Here is an 18,599-nt window from a genome sequence, read left to right as displayed (position 1 = left end):
TGTCAGGTTTGCACGAATTGCCAGGTTTGCACGAATAGGTACTAACCCCATAAATTTAATTTTTTTACCCATAAACTTTGGCTGATTACCAACAAGTATAATACCTTGGCTGATAACTAATAAATTTAATTTGTTACCCATAAAAATTGGCTAACTACTTATTAATTTAAATTGTTACCCATAAATACTGACTGATTACCCACAAATTTAACTTGTTACCCATAAATCTTGGCTGATTACCCATAAATTTAACTTGTTACCCATAAAAATTGGCTGATTACTTATAAATGTTAGCTTTTTAACCATAAATAGTGACACAGCACCTTTTTACCTTAACATAAAATTCTTTACTCCTTAATCTTAATACCTTTTTTTTACCATTTAAAATAAAAAAAACTAAAAAACAAATTAATGTACAAGTCCCAAATTCAAACCCTTAAATCCAAGCTATTAATTCTGTCTGAGCAATTTTATAGCACTGTCAAGCAACTTAATTCTTATCACTTTCTTCACAGTTACATGCCTTTAAATATAATCTCTAAAACAAACCTTTTAACGAACCCTGCGCTAATCAATAAGTGCAAACCATCAAAAAGTGACTTCCAACAAAAAGGTGCTTAAGATTTTTATAAAAATAAAAATAAGTTTATAAAAAAAATCACCATTTTGGAAACTAGATCCGATTTAAATGTAAAGTAACCATTCTTAATTGTAAAGTTCATTTTAAGCTTTCTAAAATTTCAAACTGAAAATGACTTAAATAAAAAAACATTTTTTTAATTAAATTAGAACAATAAAAAGTTGAAAGTGACTTTATATAAAAAAAATCTATTTTTTTCATCAGAAAACAAAAATATGATATCATCATGCAAACAAACTTTAGGTGGGATGTTGGGTGCCTGCTGTTCCTGGTTGTTTCTGATTGTTCCCGAATTGTGCGACGTTGGTCGCATTGTGTTGCTGCCATCTCTATTGAAATAATATACAAAATAAAAAAAAAATTTTTACCTTTTAATTTATACTTCTTATATCAACTTACTTGGTTGCTTGTTCAATAAACGAATATCTAGTTTTAAAATAACAAGTTTTCGTTTAATAAGTTTAACACTACATTACTAAAACAAGCATGTATAACTCAAAAAAGAACGCTTTTAAAAAAAATACTATTTGGCTTGTAAAAAAATAAACTAATTGAGTAAAATAATGTTTTAATAATTTTTCTAACTTATAAGTTCTCATTATTAGATGTTATAAATGTAAAATAATGTTTACAATACTATTTTTTCTCACTTATAATTCTAGTTATCAGGTGTTATAAATAAAAAACGTATATGATAAATTTACATTAATCTTAATGCGGTTAATAGCTTGAAACATGCCTCTTAAATTATAATTTTAAGCCCTAGTTAAGCTGGAAGCAGATATTTTTTTTGAAGTTTGCAAAAAATCACCATACCAGTTAAACCTCCGAAATGTATTTTACAAGAAAATATGTTTGTACACAAAGAAAACTTAGTGTGGTATAAGGAAAAGTTTAGTAAGAAAGAAACAGAAGGAGATAAAGAAATAAATTTAGATATACCATTATAAGTTTCTGGCTAGATGCAGGTTAACAAATTGTACTTGGCAAGTTTAAAATTCTTTGTTTTATAGTTTTTAAATACAACAGCTTTATTTCAAATATCAATAATTTATAAAAATACAAAAACTCACTCTTGATCGAAATAAGATCGGTGGCCTCTGAAAAATTTAATAAGATGTTTAAAAGTATTAGATTTAAAAGTTGCTTACAGAAATTATAAAGAAAATATTTTGGTAAAAAATAACTTGAAGCAAAAACCGATTTCAAAAAAAAACAAACTAATTTCAATTCCATGCTCATTAAAATAATAGTATCAATCAAAAAAAAATCAAGCTCAAAGCAAATGGAAGTTTGTTAAAGAAGATCATGCTAAACTCATTAGTAGTTTGTAGCAATCAATATTTCTTAATACCTATAAATTTCACACCAGTTATCGAGCACATCAAGTAAAACAAAACATTAAATTGCATTTGAAGAACAAATTGAACATAAAATTTAAGATACAAACGAACCCGTTACCTTGGCAAGAAAAAGTTAAATGGATCGTGAAAATTAAACAGAACAATTTAAAAACCACCAAAGCAAAATAGAAATTAAAATAAGTTTAATTAAATGTTAAACAAATACTAAAATGTAACAGTTATAAAAAAAAAAGACAAAAGTCGATATGAATTTATTTCTTAATAAAGTAACCAAAATATAAGACATTGCTACCATAAGAAGGCCAAAACGAAGGAAAACAAAATATAAAGCTATCAATGTTTAAAAAAATTAGATAAATAAGTTATAATTCTGTGTGAAAACGTTTGGAAGATAGAAACTATTCCCCGTGACCATATTTTGACTATAAAGTGGTTAAAGTATCAGTGACCGCTTTCATAATGAACAATGTTAAATAAAAATATTTAAAACTATTAAAAGTCAGGTGTGCACCAAAGTTTAGTTTCTACCAAGAACGGTGGTAGTTAAACAACAGAAAAGATTAAAGATAAAATGACAAATAGTATTAACTGAAACTATTTATTATGAAACTAATTCTACTAACAAGAAATGTAAAAGTCAGGTTTGTACCACATTTTAGTTTCTTCCACCATAAAAGGCATTTTTAAAATAAATAAAACATAAGTTAAAAAAGCAATACAATAAAAAATTATGATTAAAAAACACTACTAACCGCTTGTAAAAAATAATTTGTTTGTTTATGCAATTGTAAATAAATAGGTTTAGTAAACAAATACTACGAATCATGTAATGTTTGATTATTTTTAAAAAAAACTAAAGATAAGAATTCAATCGTGATAAACTTACAAACAATCTTTTATAAAAAAACAGAGATTTAAATCTAATTTAAAACGATAGTACTATGTATATTGATGATAAGTAAAAAATTAAAAAGAGTTAATGTCTAAATAGAAACTGGTTAAAAAAATAACATAAACATTATTAACTTGGTTTAAATGTTCTTTGATTAAAAATAGGCAGAAATGAACTTAGCAAAGCTTTAACCAACAATTAAATTAAAGAATTCAAACTCAACACAAAAATTTAGGAACAATAAGAAGCTATTCGGCATATTTACCTTGTACACGCATGCACACTTGTTTGTAAATATGTAAACATGTATTGTATGCTTTTTAAAGAAGACAGAAATAAGATCATTATATTTAAACTTGGGTATTTAAATATGAGTGCAAACGTTTTGGTTATGTTTTGAAACTAAATATTTGACTTACAATTTATTTCAAATTGGTTTATAATTCCACTGATACTTTTTACTAATTTATTAAGTTTTAATTTTCACGAGTTTTTAGTAAAAGCAAATCTTGGCAAAAAGTAGATATTTTTGGAAATACCCGCAAACAAATTATCAATCTAGCAACAAGATGAAACTAAATTTAAAACTTAAAATATTTAAAAACCAAAAATTTCAAAGAAGAAATGTCATTGTATAAACTTGCAGTAAGTTTTAAGTGTAAAGCAATTTAAAACATATCAGCAACATACTATACAGTTTATGTGTGGCCTAAATGATAACGTAGATAGTAAAAGATAATTACATATGTGTGTTGAAGATAAAAATATACGTGAGTTAAATGTGATTGTATTTATATAGGACTTTACTGTAAAAAATATATAAACATAAACTTGGAAAAGAAGAATTTTCTTGTTTTTGTTTTATTTTATATTTTTAGATAAAAAAAAAACTTAAGTACTGTAAAAATAATATATTGGTCATATTCATGTAAGGTAATGTACGGGACATTACTGTTAATGTATACACATAAAACTTAGAGAAGTACAACTTTGCCCGTATTTTTTATTAAAGTTTAAGAAAAGTAAAACCGAGGTACTATATAATAATACTATATACATGAGCTTGTTTGTTTATGTGTAGCTGTATATAGTTTAATATGAACGTTTTATATATCTTTGCATGTGTTGCAAAGTAGACAAAACTTTCTAAAAACTACTTTCAAAAAAACACTTTCAAACTAGCAAGGTAAAAAAAAAAAGAAATTTATTGTAACCTTTTAAAACAGAAAATTTATTGTAAGTTTTGAACTCATATTAAACACTTGTTTTTGTGGCGTCAATGATGGCACATATAGCAAAAGATAAATTATTGTAATTACCTGTGGTATTGAGAAATAAATTCAGCATTATGCATTCATACAATTATGAATGTTTGTGTGAAAAGGCGGAAAAATTCCAATGTCAGAACTAGCTTTAAATATCAATCTAAATAAAGTTATCGATGGAAATAACTACTTTGCTCACTTCAGTAGTTCTTGAATATTTATGTAAGTTTTAACTACTTATAAATTGTGACTGATGACTTAATTAGTAGGGAGCTAGAATGAAATATACTTTTAGATTTTGGAGCTGGAGAAGTTTAAAAAAGTTTTAGATTGTTTGTGAAGTTTATAGTATAATTGATTTGATTTTTTTTTGCTTATAACTTACATTACTTCTAGTTCTAACTTTAGTTGCAAACCAAAAATTAACATTTTTTTATTTAAGCACTTTATATCAAATAACCTAGCTTGAAAGTATACAACTTTTAAAGTTTTTAATATTTAGGTTGAAAAAAGTAGAAAAACGAAAAGCATATACATAGCAAAGCAACTAAATAATAACTTGAAACTTTAAATGTTTTCTAACTTTCAAACTAACTGTGAGTAAAGTTGTTGTTTATAGATAAATAGTTTACGATGAATAATTAGGCTGACAAATAACCTAAAAACAGAATAAAACAAAAAACAAGAAATTGTGTAAAACAAATATTTTTAGCTAATTTATAATGGTCTCAAAATACTAAGTATGAGTAATATTACTGTATTTAGTAACAATTTAAAATTGAAAGCTATTCTGATAATTTATATTTCAAATAACCTAAATACGAAATAAAGAAAGAAATAAAAAATTATTGAAAACAATTATCTAAAAAAAATATTTTTAGATAAATTTTATGGTCTTAAGCACAAATATTATTAAGATTGTTGTATTCTAGCAACAATTAAAAAAAAATTTTAGATGACATATTTTTCAATTATAATAACCTAAATACGGAATGTTGTGTAAAACAAATGTTTTTAACACGTGTAAGAGCACTCATGTCTAATGTACGTAAATTACGCAGAAATATACGAAAATAAAAAAACATAGTCAAAAAATTTCAAACACAATAAACACGTTTCAAACAACAAGACACAACATTTATAAGTAAACGATATATCTTATGAGAATTTAAAAGTTTGAATATTGTGGTGATTAATTTAGAAAAAAGATAAAACGAAAGATTTGAAGATACACAAAAAATGTTGTTTTCGTATTCAAACAGAAAGTATAAATAAAAAGAAATTTTTATTTTATAGTTTTTTATGTGATTTTGATCAAGTATTTTCGGTGAAGCAAAAACTTTGAAAAACTCAATAAATTAGTCAAAAAAAAAACTTTAGTAGGTTTTTTGTCCGGTAACATTCATAATATAATTTTATAAGTAAACTTTTTTAATAAAAAGACATTTAGTAACAAAAACAAACAGTTGTTTGAGCATAAAGTATCACTGTTTAGAAATATATTTTATATCAAAGATAAAATAATTTAGTACTCTAAACACTGTTGGTGGACTAATAAACTACACGATTTAGTAGATATTAAAATTTTTAAAATAGACTTACATATATACTTCTCAAGATACAATCAATATTTAAGTGAAAAAATCAAAAGTGCTTATAAACTAATTTGTACTGTCTCACTGATTAGTAAACTTTAATATAAACATTTATTAGTTGCAATCAGCATTTTTCAATAACTGCAAAAACTCAGATTGCAAATCACAACCATTCATACTTTTTCTTCACATTCTTTTAATAATATTGTTTACTTATTATGTACAGCAAATCAATCAAGTATCAAAAACTTTGGTTAGTACACCAAGCAATCAGATGTTAGGAAATTTTTAATTTTTGTGCAAAATCACAAATTACTGATTGCAAATCAAGTAAAATAAAAATACCGTTGCAGTAACTCTTCTTCTACGCTTCTCAAAAGGCTCCTAATTGGTTTTTACATATTTTCATAAAATATCATATGAAATTGTATTTTCATCAAAAAATATGGTATAACTATTTTTTTATGTTCTTTTTACAAGGAACATATTGTTAAATGTTTTTAAGGAGTATTGTAAGAGTTTTCACTAAAAATTATTTTTAGATCAAGACTATAAACTATATGGCTCGTAATGTATTTGTTTTTCGTAACATATGTTACAGTTTCGTTTAACTGTTTGTATACTAAACATTAATTTTTAAATATTTTTCAACATTTAATTATTAAAAAATTTTCTTAAACATTTTTATATACATTTTTTTAAACCACTTAATTATTTACGCAAGATGTAAACTATGTAGTACTTAATAGAACATTTAAATATTTATATTACTAATTTATTAAATAAAAGATTCTTACTAAAATAATGAAAAAGTTCTAAAAAATCCCTAATAAGAATGACATAAAAGTTTTATAAAAATAACAACCTAAAATAAAATTATGTGAGTTCAAAAGTTTTTTTATTAAAATTATAATCTATTTCATTTTAAAATAAATTATGAGAGTTTACAAGTTTCCGGCCTTCTAAAGCACGATATTACGTCCTTGTGTCGTCATAATAAAAAAAATCACCATGATCAAAAAAAAAGAATTATATTCAAATATACACCAACATAATTTTTTTTTGTACATAAACTAAAAAAAAGTTTTATGGCTAGATTACTTATTAGATTGACACCAATAATATAAATAAATTTTAACATATATATAAAAATTATAAACTTGAGATAAACAATTTGTTTATTTCTAGGCGTTAGAAAAACATTTATTTTTTTCTTTTGTGTATCTATCTATGTGTTCAGGGTTGCCACTCATTTTTTCCAGGTTTTTAAAAGTATTAATTTTTGGGTTTATTTGTAGTTTAGATTTAAGTTAAAGGTAAGAAATTGTGTTAGATAGTATAAAAACTTTGAAAAGATAATGTAAAACTAATTTAAATATTATTAAAAAAAAAAAAATTGATGATGACAAACAATTTTTATTTATATGATAGATTTTTTGAGTCAAATCGAAATTTTACTACTGAACATGTCAAAATTGTTAAAATTCCAGGTTTTTTTTTGCCTAAATTATCAAATTTCAGGTTTTTCAAGGCTTTTCCTGGTAAAGTGGCAACCCTGTGTGTAATAAAACAAGCTGAAAAGCAAAAACAAAAGCTTTAAACATTACTGAACCATTACTGTGTAAAGCAGTAAAATTTATTTATTTAATTATATTTTGTATATTAAATGGAAAAAAAAATCTAAGTAATAACTATTTTTTAAAGTGTTTATTTTTCATTTATTTACCAAGATTTATTTATTTTAAATCTTTTTACGTTAAAGATAGAACTAAAACAAACTTAAAAATATCTTGACCGAATTTAACTGAGCTTAAATGCTAAATATAAAGTATAAGTGTCATATTTATATTAAAAAAATTTTACTAACTAAGATGTAATTAAAATAAACTTGAAAACATCTTAAGTTGTTTAAACTAACTAAAGGCTCAATACATTGTATTATTTATATATTTTTGTAAAAAATTATTTCTTACTTTGTTGTGTTTGCATCTTCTGTAGTCCATCTTTCGTTCGAAGTGTGCTGAAAAAAAAGTTGATATTAAAATTACAAAAAAAAAAGTATACATATTAAAAAAAACATAATTTGAATAGTCGATTTGCAATAAAATCGATGTAAATCTAAAATCTCATATTTTTACAGCTGTTGGCATTCACGTGCTGAACTGCAATTTTCACTTGAACTTTTTGAAAAAACTTTTTGATTTAACAAAAAAAAATGTTTTTAAACAATCGGAAAAGCTCACATTTCAAAATTAGTTAGTAAAGTGTTAAAAAGTTGTTTCAGCAACAGGGTTTAAAATATGAATTTGATTCAGAGTATTGATTATAAACCTTAACTTAGATTTTCAACGAATGAAGAAATTAAAAATTTTAAACTACAAAAAAATAAGTGAAACATTTTAATAGTTTTTAGACTACATTTTTATATAATATCACTGTATAATGCTAATGGTAAAGTTTAAATTTCTGTAAAAACTAATATAATTGAAAGGCTTAAAAATATAATAATTATTTCTTACTTGATGATCAGATGGAACGGGTTGGTGAATTTGTACATTTTCCACTGAAAAAACAAAAAGTTAAATTTCAAGTGGAGAAAAATAAGTTATTTGATTGTACTTTTCAGTGAAATTAAATGTTTGTGATAGACCAAAAAAACTAACAAAAAAAATAACTCAGATACTTTACAATCAACATACTTATATAGACTTCATAACTGTTTCCTTTGAGTAAATAATAAAAAATAATAGCTAAACTTCAGGTCTAATTTAAAAATAATTTGAAGCAAAAATTAGATTGAAGTTAGTAATTTTAGATAGAATTTAGTTAGTTTAGGAGTTTGTGATAAAACACCACACGAATGTTAATTAAAACAAAAAATTAACATAAAACATATCTATATATTTTATTCAACAGAACAAAGTAATTTTTATTTAAAACTAAACGGAATTTCAACTCACAACCTCAAATTTAGTTATAATTTTGAGATATTTAATAAATAAATATTTCAAATATTTATAACTACATGCTTTTATTTTCATTGTTTGAATTTTCCATAAAATACCCATACAATACTTAATAAATTATTTTAAAAATTAGAAAAGAACTAACTCATAACTTCTGATTTGGTTTTCTTTATAACTTTATTTAACTTTAATTTTCCAAAAAACAACATAAAACCACCTAATAAATTGTTTTATTTATTATTTTATAGCTATAACATTTTATGTTAACACGTAACAAAATAATTAACTTATGACTATAAATTTGGTATATATTAAGTATATAAATTTTCAAAATATCTAAAACTATGTTTTGTAGTTTTGATTACCTAAAAAAACAAAACTTTTTATAATAGTTTTTTTTTAAATAACTCATCACTTCAAAATTACTTAAAATTAAATCTTAGAAAATAAACTTTTAATGTACTATATTCGTTTTCATAACTTTTATACATCATGACAATAAAATAAAAAACACTAACTCATGACTACAGACTTGGTTAAAACCTTGTTTTAATATTTTTTGAACTTTTATATATTGCACCAACAAATTAAAAAAACCAACTCATGACTTCAGACTTTGTTAAAACCTTGTTTTAATATTTTTTTTTACTTTTATATATTGCACCAACAAATTAAAAAAAAACAACTCATGACTTCAGACTCGGCTAAAACTTTATCTTAATATTTTTTTAAGTTTTTACAAGAATTACAGCAACAAAACATTCAAATACCAACTCATGACTTCAGACTTGGTTTTGTTCTGGCGGTCCTGGGTGGATCTCTGCGGCCTGATGAACACTTTTCCGACTTGATCGTTCAGTAACACGTCTTCATCCTCGTCAATACCGTCTGGTAGAACCATCTGTAGATAACAACTTTTTATAAATTTTATGATATGTAGTTTAAAATCGTTGAGTAATATGCATTCATCCTCGACAATTACGTATAGGAGAACCATCTGTGAAGTATTTTTTTACAAATTTGTGACTGATATTTGATATAACAACTTTTATAAACTTAGTATTATGTGATTTCAGATCGTTTAGTAATACGTCTTTATATATACGGTCAAAAAATTTGTCTTAAATGAGTAACTTTGGTTGCTGTTCTCAACGTAATTAATTATTTTTCTTAGCATACTTAATTGAAAATAAACTAGTACAATTAAGACTATTTAATTATGTTCGTGTTTTATATCTTTTACCTTGCCCTTCTGTAAGGTTAAACTTAATGAATGTTTTTTACAACTAGAAAAATAAAAACTATTACTATTTCATCTAGAAGTAATAGGCCTTCAAACCAAGAATTTGTATAAATATAAACTGAGCTATAAAATTATAAAACTTTTTATAAGATGGAAAAACCAATAAAATTTTAATTTAAAATCTTATATCACAATAAAACTAATTCCAAAACACTTGAAAAGCTCATAAACATGTTTTTACATAAAAACAACAATAAAGTATATTCAGGAATTTTGCAATTATATGAGTAATATATTATATCACGAATTTATTCCAATATTTATTTGTTTACAAACATCCTTGAACAAGTAAATATAAGATGCACATAATTTATATACCTTGCATAGATATCGTAAATATTAAAAAAAACAGTAAACTGTATTAAAAATAACGGTAAGGTTTTTTAAATCAAAGAAGTAAACAAAGGTTGTTTAAAATCTGCAGCAAATATTGTTTTATAAAACACTTAAGAGGTTAATAAAACAAAAACCAAGCAATTATACTTTCATAAAAAATATAATATCTTGAAAATTTTTAGTAAAAAATATGTTTTTATACCAATAAACTTAATTTTATTTCTTAAACAGTAAAAAGTTTGGAAATACGAGTTTAATGAAAAAATTAAAATCATCCCTTCTAGCTAAACAAGAGAGCTTAGTAGGAGTTTTTGTAATATTATTGTTACTATTAACAAACCATGTACAATGTCAATTTATTTTAACGGCCTCTTCAACCAGTTTTTAAACCACTTAAAACATCGAATGCCGCTAAAGCTGTAGCTAATGTTTAGTTATTGTCCACTTGAATAAAATAATTCTGAACTGATATAGATAGACTAAAAACATTGTTCTAAAATAAATATAAAACTTATAAAACATAACAAGTGTATAATATTTATTAATAAAAAAATATTTTACTTACAACTTGACCTAATTGTGGATTCCTACATTTTCTTAACGTTTTAACAATTCTAAACTAACGTAATTAATAAAAAATAAATTCAACTTACATCTTGACCTAATTGTGGATTCCTACATTTTCTTAACGTTTTAACTATTCTAAACTAACGTAATTAATAAAAAATAAATTCAACTTACAACTTGACCTAATTGTGGATTCCTACATTTTCTTAACGCTTTAACTATTCTAAACTAACGTAATTAATAAAAAAATAAATTCAACTTACATCTTGTCCCAATTGTGGATTCCTACATTTTCTTAATATTTCGACTCCGAGTCTCGATCCCAAGCCGTCTTGAGTCAAGAAGGAATGCTGTGATGTAAATAAAAAATAAAATTTTGATAGTGATAAAAAAAGATTTGTAATGAAATTATAATAAGTAAATACTTGTTTGAACTACTTTAAAACAAACTTTTACTCAAAATCTTCATAGTTTTAATAAAAACGTTTTAAAGACAGATCAGTTAATCAAGTTATTGGAAAAGAAAAAAAAACGAGCCAGTTATAAAACATTTTCGCTGCAATAAATAAGTCTTAAAATGACCTAAATATTTTTAAGCTAAAAATAATGGGAACAACTTTAGATGTTTTTATTTGGGTTAAAACATTTTACATAAAAATTTCAATAATCATAATAATATTAGATTATCTTTTATTTCAGTCTATTTATTATGAAAAATATTACTTAAAGTTACGGTTACAATATTCCATTTTAGAAACTATTAACATAAATTAATTAAAAAACACAATATCTATAAAAATAAATGAGTAACAAAAACTAAAAATTATTTGTCATACAAGTGTAGTAATTAAGTCATTAAAACCTAATTAAATACTAACAATATAATTTTTAAAAAAATCTCTATTCTAAAACAAATTTGTTTTACCAAACTGATTACTTATCAACTAATTAAAAAAATTTGCATAAACAGAAAATATCATACGTTAACTAAAAAATGAATTGACTTTTGTTTATCAAAACTTAAATGAATAATAATTTATTGAATTTCATTCAAAATGTTTTTTTAAGCAGTATGTAGAAATTTAATACATTATGTATCTACTTTTTGTAGTTTACATAATTTAGCTTAAAAATAAATACATCTCAATTTACCTGTAACGATATAATGTATCAATCATTTATTTTTTTATACTTACAGGTTTTTAAACTTAAACAACAAACAAACTTGCTAGGAGTAGTATTTATTTAACTTTATAAAAAATTTATGACTCACTTGTAGCAACTTATCAGGTGGTGGTCGTTTTCTTGGGTTTTTTGTCAACGCGATCTTCAAAAATGAATGGAAATCGTGAGACCATCTATGAAAATATTATCTAGTTGTAAGACGATAAACTTTTCAAATTTATTTCTAATATTTCTATTTGTAATAAGTTTAAGAGGCTGAAAATTTAACATGACAATAAAACAACAATAAACTTAAAGTATGACAGCTTTAAAACAAACTAGAAATTGAAAAATTTTGTTTGACCTTAGTTATTCAAATTAGACACAAGGAACAGCAAAAGTTATTAGTTTTGAAAATGTATTTGCCCATAAAGTAGACATCAAACTTGTTTATCAATAACTACTACATTTTCATACAGATTTTAAATAAAATACACAAAAATAAAGCTAACTTTTGCTTATCCTTGAGTTTAGGAGGCTGGAAATTACTTTTACTCATCAGGAAAAGTGCTCTCATCGGATGCAGATCGAACATGGGAGGCTGCAATTCTGCAAACTCGATTGCAGTGATTCCCACTGCCCACACATCACACTGAAAAATTTACAACGTCACACTGAAAATCATTGATAATTTACACCAAAATATAAAACAATTAAACTACTATTAAACATTTTTGCTTCTCAGCAAATTCAAGTGCAGTGATTCTAACTGCTCACACTGTTCGAAAATTAAATAATAAAATACTTAATATCACACTACAAGTAATACTATTTAAGTGATTTTATAGTGCTAGTTTATAACAGCACTAGTTCTAAGTGTACAGATCATTGATGTTATTAAATCTACAAATTTAATAACAGTGAAGCTAAAGTAAAACCTGTAAACAAAGGAATATGTTAAATAAAACAAGAAGAAAATTTTCTTTTTCTATTTATTCTTCATTGATAGCTATAGCTCTTATTATATTTCATTATCTGCATCAGTTTATTGATATATTTATTAATTATGATAGACATATCCTTAGTTGTAACAGATTTTAAACTTTTAATTCACCTGCTGTTTATACTCAAGTAAAGTTAGTAACACAACATTAAAATATTACAATTTATATTTTCTCACCTGCTGATTATATCCTCCCTTTCTCTCAACAGCCGCAACCTCGGGAGCCATCCAGTACGGAGTTCCAATGAAGGATTTTCTCTTCGACATCGAGTGGCTTATTTGCGCTGATACGCCAAAATCTGCCAGTTTGACACTACCAGTGTCGTTCAGTAGGATGTTGGCGCCCTTAAGAATAAAGCAGTGATATAAAACAATTTTGTTCATGATTTAAACACATCGAAATACTTGGCTATAATATTTTTAACAAGATCTTTGCTAGTTTTACTTTACCCGTGTTGTTGAGTAGGATATTGGCTTCTTGTTGAAATAAAAAGGTAATAAAGGATATTAAACAACTTTTATTTGTATAAAATCTATATATGTTACTATATTAGGTTAAGATGTTGATGTTATAATAACTGACAATATAATATTTAATTTAGTTTAAATTACAGTACAACATCATAAACAAAGCAGTAAAGTTGTATTTATAAGTACATACAAGATTATAAGACTTTGAATTATTTTATAGTTCTATTTTAAAGTAATGTTTTCATTCAAATTATTATTTTTTAATCAAAAAAAATTGTAAAAAACTAACTTTTATATCTCGATGCATTTTCCCTTTACTGTGCAAATATTTGAGACCCTGTAAGCATTTTTTATAACATCAAAGGAGTAAATTCTCTAAAAAAGCTTAGTTAGTGTTTCAAACTAAATATGATAGATAGTGTATAAACATTTAATGATATTTTGAAAACGTTAGAATAAAATAAATAAATGAAATACATTTTTATATGGTTAATTTTTCTTTAAGAAATTAAAAAAACACATTAAAATCAAACCCTCAGTGTTTCTCTGCAGACATAGGCGATTACTTTTTCATCTAACGGGCCTGTGTCTATAAAAATAATGTAATTAAATAACTTTCATTCAGAAACCATTTGCTGCTGTAAAAGTCTGCAAGTTCGTATTTATCGTTGTTTTCTCTTTTGAACTTTAAAAATTAATACAATTAATTAATATTTAAACAAATTTTCTAATTTTCAAATTGCTGGTTTATAAAAAAAAATTAAAATTTTGCTGGTTTACACTTAAAATATTAGGGTACATAAATCAAAGTTAAAACAATAAAGTTAAATAAATAACAATGTTTCTCACTAAAAAAAGAGTTAAGAAAATTAAAACTAGTTAGTACTCATATTTGAAAACCATGTTAACTAAGTTTAAAGCATTTTAAAACTGTCAATACATGTTGCCATTATTATAAAGGTTTTTTTTAAACTTATTTCATTTTATTAAGAGGCTTAGTGGTGGTCAAAGTACTACTGAGAAACCGCAGAAAACTTTTAAAAACTACTTGAAAATTTAAGTCTTAAACTATATTAACAACTGTCAATATGCTTTGTTTTTTAAGTGTACTTAGGTAAGTAGTAAGAGCGATTCTGAAAAATAAAAGTATATAGAAGAATTTTAAACAAAAACTTGAATGATTAGTAAAATTACATTAATAATCAGTCAAACATTTACTTTATCTAAAAATTTTTGAAAAAATTATACATTTATGTTTACTAACTGTAATAAATATTTTACATTTAAATTGTTTAGGTAATTGACTAAAAAATATTTTTACAAAATTATACTAACTTTGCCAATATATTGCATAGAAATCAGTCTGTGACTTATATAAATAAACAATTTATTCTTATAAAAAAACTATTTATTTTTAATAAAATTTTTACTTGCTGTGATAAACATCATGCATTAATCTACAACCACAATGCTTTATATTTATTGTTAATTAAGTTAATAAATAAAATTAATTATTATTTTTTAACTTACTATGATAAATATCTTGCATTGATCCACCACCGCAGTATTCCATTGCAATCCATAACTTATCTCTCCTGTTAAAAAAAATAATTATAGAAATTAAAAAAACATCTTGTTTTTATTATCACCAGATAAATATGAATAACAATCGTGTCTCTTTTGGTAATTAGTTACTTCATTAAGTAATTAAGTTAATGATAGTGTCACATATGTTTCTTCTAGTTTTAAAACAAGGTTACGGCAAAAATGTTATGGTTAGAAGTTTTACGGTTACACAATCAACTATTGGTTATAATATTAAATAATCTTTTATATAGGCTTCAAACTAGCAAAATCAACTCAAAATTGTAACAGAGTGCATTTATTACTTAAGTATGAAAGTTATGTAAAACATTACTCATCTGTAAAAATACATTTTTATACAAATACTCTTAACTGCTTTGTTAATGTTTTTTATGTGACACAATTAATTCTAGGTCTTTTAGCCTAAATTGTCAAATTTCAAGTTTTTCCCGGTTTCAAGGTTTTTTGGCAACCCTGATAGTTACTTTGTTAATACTAATACTTTTTACGTGACACAAACACTTTATGCTCTGTTGCTGCATATTAAAAATTGAGATATTGTTGTACTGTTTAAACTAACTCGTTTACATTAATATTTTGTTATAACTAAACGGTAAAAACAAAAATTTATTCAAAACACTATGCACTGTATTTGTAGTTGAATTTAATGCATCATCAATATAAAACAGAATTTTTACAAATGATAGCCATATTTTTTAACTGCCTAGTAAGATGTTAAGAAAATAATTTAAATCATGCCTACTTACAGAATGAGATAAACTTGATCATAAGTATAGCTGAATTTTGTAAATTAATTTCTCAGTTCTATAATTAAAAGTTTAAGATAATGTTTATTTCTTATTTACATAAACTTTTATGTGAAAATAGTCATAAACAATTTTTACTATATAAATTTTTAAAATTATAAACTTGTTAAAACATCTGTCAACAATTGTAACTTTATAATTTACAACAACACACTTTTTAACTTTTATATATAAAACAATTAATTAAAAATATAAAATTTATTGAAATTTTGCTATTTTGATTTAAAAAAAATTCCAAAAAAATATTAAAAAAGATATAAACAAAATCTACTACAACAAATAATATTTCATAAATATAATGATTAAAATTATATATTTGGTTTGAAGTTATTACACATCCATTAAAACATTTTGAAACAAAATTGCAAAATTTACATAAAAAAGTATACTTAAACTTAGTTGTAAATAAAAAAATTTTTTTATAGTAAAATAGTGATCAACAGGTTAAAAAAATATATATACAAAGTTAAAAAGCTCAAAGTACATACATGGAGAAATCAACTTTATTATTAATGTTACAAAAAAGTTTCAACTTTATAAGTAATAAATAGTTTCACCACAATAAGTTCAGGTAAAGTTGTACAACATGAATGGAAACAACATCATATAGTTAAAAAAAATTCTACATAACATATTTTATACACAAAAACAAAATTTGGTTGAACTTGAAAATTTTCAAATTCTAAAATAAAAATACTATTTAAAAAATACAATTTAAAACATCAATTTGAAAATATGGACATGGCTCATGCATTGCACATTTTGAAAAGTTTAGAGCACCATTATACATTGGCAAGAATAGAATATCATTTTTTACCTGAGATAACTACCAAAATACTTTACAATGTTGAGATATGTACTTGAATGAAGTTTAAAACTTTTCAAACTTTAAACTAATACTGTAAAAAAAACGAACGAGTTACAGCATAGACTTAGTTCTGCAATATAAAAATGTAGAGCATAACTATACAAAAGTCAAAAAAAAAAAAAAATTTTTGTGATAGATGCCAGAATATTTGACGGTATTGGGATGCTTGCAATTTTTCGTCAATTTAAAACAATTTTATAATACGGTCATATTTTTGTAATGTACAGTATGAAAAAAGGTACAGTTCAAATGAGAAAAAAAATCAATAACATTACTCACCTCAAATAACTGCCAAAATACTTGACAATGTTGGGATGCTGACAGTCCTTCATCATGATTATTTCCTGCTGAATTACTGAGAAATCATCACCCGGTTCCAACTTGATCACCTTTGTAATAACATATTGATTAATTTAGTTTTGTAAAACTTACAAAAATAATATATTTGACAATTCATGTTTTAGAAACAGTTATTTGAAACACTAAGAGTCAAAATTAAGAGTTTTCATGTAGTTTAAAAACTTCTCAGTTTAACATCAAGTAGCTAAAATTTAAAGCAGCAAACTCTCATAATAAACAATTATTTCAGGAACTATTGATTTAAACAACAAAAGATAACGACTATAATTTTATTAACCTCTTTAAATTCAAAAATATTTATTTTCAAACGCAAACATTTAGAGCATAAAGTTTATTTGTTTTAATAAAATGTTTTAACAAAATACCCACCTTTATTGCTGCCATTTCTTTGGATTGGTTGTGCTGTGCTTTGTACACGTCACCATAGGTCCCACTTCCCACTCTGTTCATCAGTGAAAACTCTTCTGTGGGGTTCTTGCGGGAAATGTCGGCTGACAAGTGTGCGTTCATCATTTTGTTTAATTAGTATTTGCTAAGTTACTTAGTTCTGTGTAAAATTAGTAAATATTATCTATTATTTCTATACAAAGTATTATAACTAAATACTTTAAAATTAATTTTACTTGCGGGATACGTCTGCAAATGTGTGTTTTTTGTGTTTACTATTTGCTTATTTACTTAATTCTTTTAAAATTTCTGTTTGATTTAACAAAAATTTTTAAATTACAAAACTATTAAAGTTTTATTATTTAATAAGAGATTTTTCTGGAAATGACAGTTGATAAGTGTTTGCTCATCATTTCATTTAGTTCTGATAACAAGTATTTAGATTTAATTTATTTGTATAAAATTTTAAAGGATTTAAAGTATTAAAATGAAATACTTTTTTTAATTTGTTTCTGTGTACAATATATCTGCTGACAGATGCACGTTCAAACATTTTTAAAAACACTGTTTTTTATTTATTTGCTCAACTCTGAATAAAAATAAATAGCTTGTATTTTGCTTTAACTGTAAACAACTAATTTTAATATTAGTTTTTTTTCTAAAACTGAGTTTTATTTATAATTTAAATTATTGCTTTGTTTGTTAAATTTGTTTAATTAGTATAAAAAAGAAATTTTTTTGATTTTCTTGTATTATTTTGATTTTCTTTGTTTATTTTAATTTTTGATTATATCTTTTTTTAGTTACTTATTCTATGTTAAGATTACTTGCTTGAATTATATTTTGCTTATATTTCTAAATAGTTTGTCATTGTTGCTAGTTTTTCTTATGTTTTAACAATGGATTAGTTTTTTTCTTGTAAGACTAAATAAGATGTTTTTTACTATGTTAAAAATTAAATAAAAATTACATACATTACAATACTGAAAAGTATTAACAACTTGGAC

The 18,599-nt window shown here is 23.9% G+C and overlaps 1 protein-coding gene across 6 annotated transcripts in view; it reads right to left on the bottom strand.

Annotated features, from left to right (window-relative positions):
- The window catches only part of LOC145849649 (mitogen-activated protein kinase kinase kinase kinase 5-like), a 36,195-nt gene extending 18,449 nt beyond the window's left edge, over positions 1-17,746 (bottom strand). For 2 of the 6 annotated variants that reach the window (XM_082954651.1, XM_082954655.1), the window contains exons 1-15: positions 17,575-17,746; positions 17,125-17,234; positions 15,097-15,161; positions 14,100-14,155; positions 13,856-13,903; positions 13,273-13,440; positions 12,605-12,744; positions 12,202-12,286; positions 11,192-11,278; positions 9,497-9,623; positions 8,276-8,319; positions 7,730-7,776; positions 6,102-6,140; positions 1,714-1,740; positions 879-969 (exon numbers count right to left, since the gene is read on the bottom strand). In XM_082954651.1, the coding sequence (XP_082810777.1) occupies positions 879-969; positions 1,714-1,740; positions 6,102-6,140; positions 7,730-7,776; positions 8,276-8,319; positions 9,497-9,623; positions 11,192-11,278; positions 12,202-12,286; positions 12,605-12,744; positions 13,273-13,440; positions 13,856-13,903; positions 14,100-14,155; positions 15,097-15,161; positions 17,125-17,234; positions 17,575-17,718 (1,278 nt within the window). In that variant the 5' untranslated portion in view covers positions 17,719-17,746. The remainder of the gene's footprint in view (positions 1-878; positions 970-1,713; positions 1,741-6,101; positions 6,141-7,729; positions 7,777-8,275; positions 8,320-9,496; positions 9,624-11,191; positions 11,279-12,201; positions 12,287-12,604; positions 12,745-13,272; positions 13,441-13,855; positions 13,904-14,099; positions 14,156-15,096; positions 15,162-17,124; positions 17,235-17,574) is intronic. The other 4 variants (XM_082954654.1, XM_082954656.1, XM_082954652.1 and 1 more) reach the window with 3 other exon arrangements.
- Positions 17,747-18,599: the final 853 nt, after the last annotated feature.

Source organism: Thalia democratica, chromosome 2, assembly GCF_965202585.1.
Source record: "Thalia democratica chromosome 2, ktThaDemo2.hap1.1, whole genome shotgun sequence".
Taxonomy (NCBI): domain Eukaryota; kingdom Metazoa; phylum Chordata; class Thaliacea; order Salpida; family Salpidae; genus Thalia; species Thalia democratica.
The sequence above is the reverse complement of the archived record's forward strand: the minus strand, read 5'-3'. Positions and strand labels throughout refer to the sequence as shown.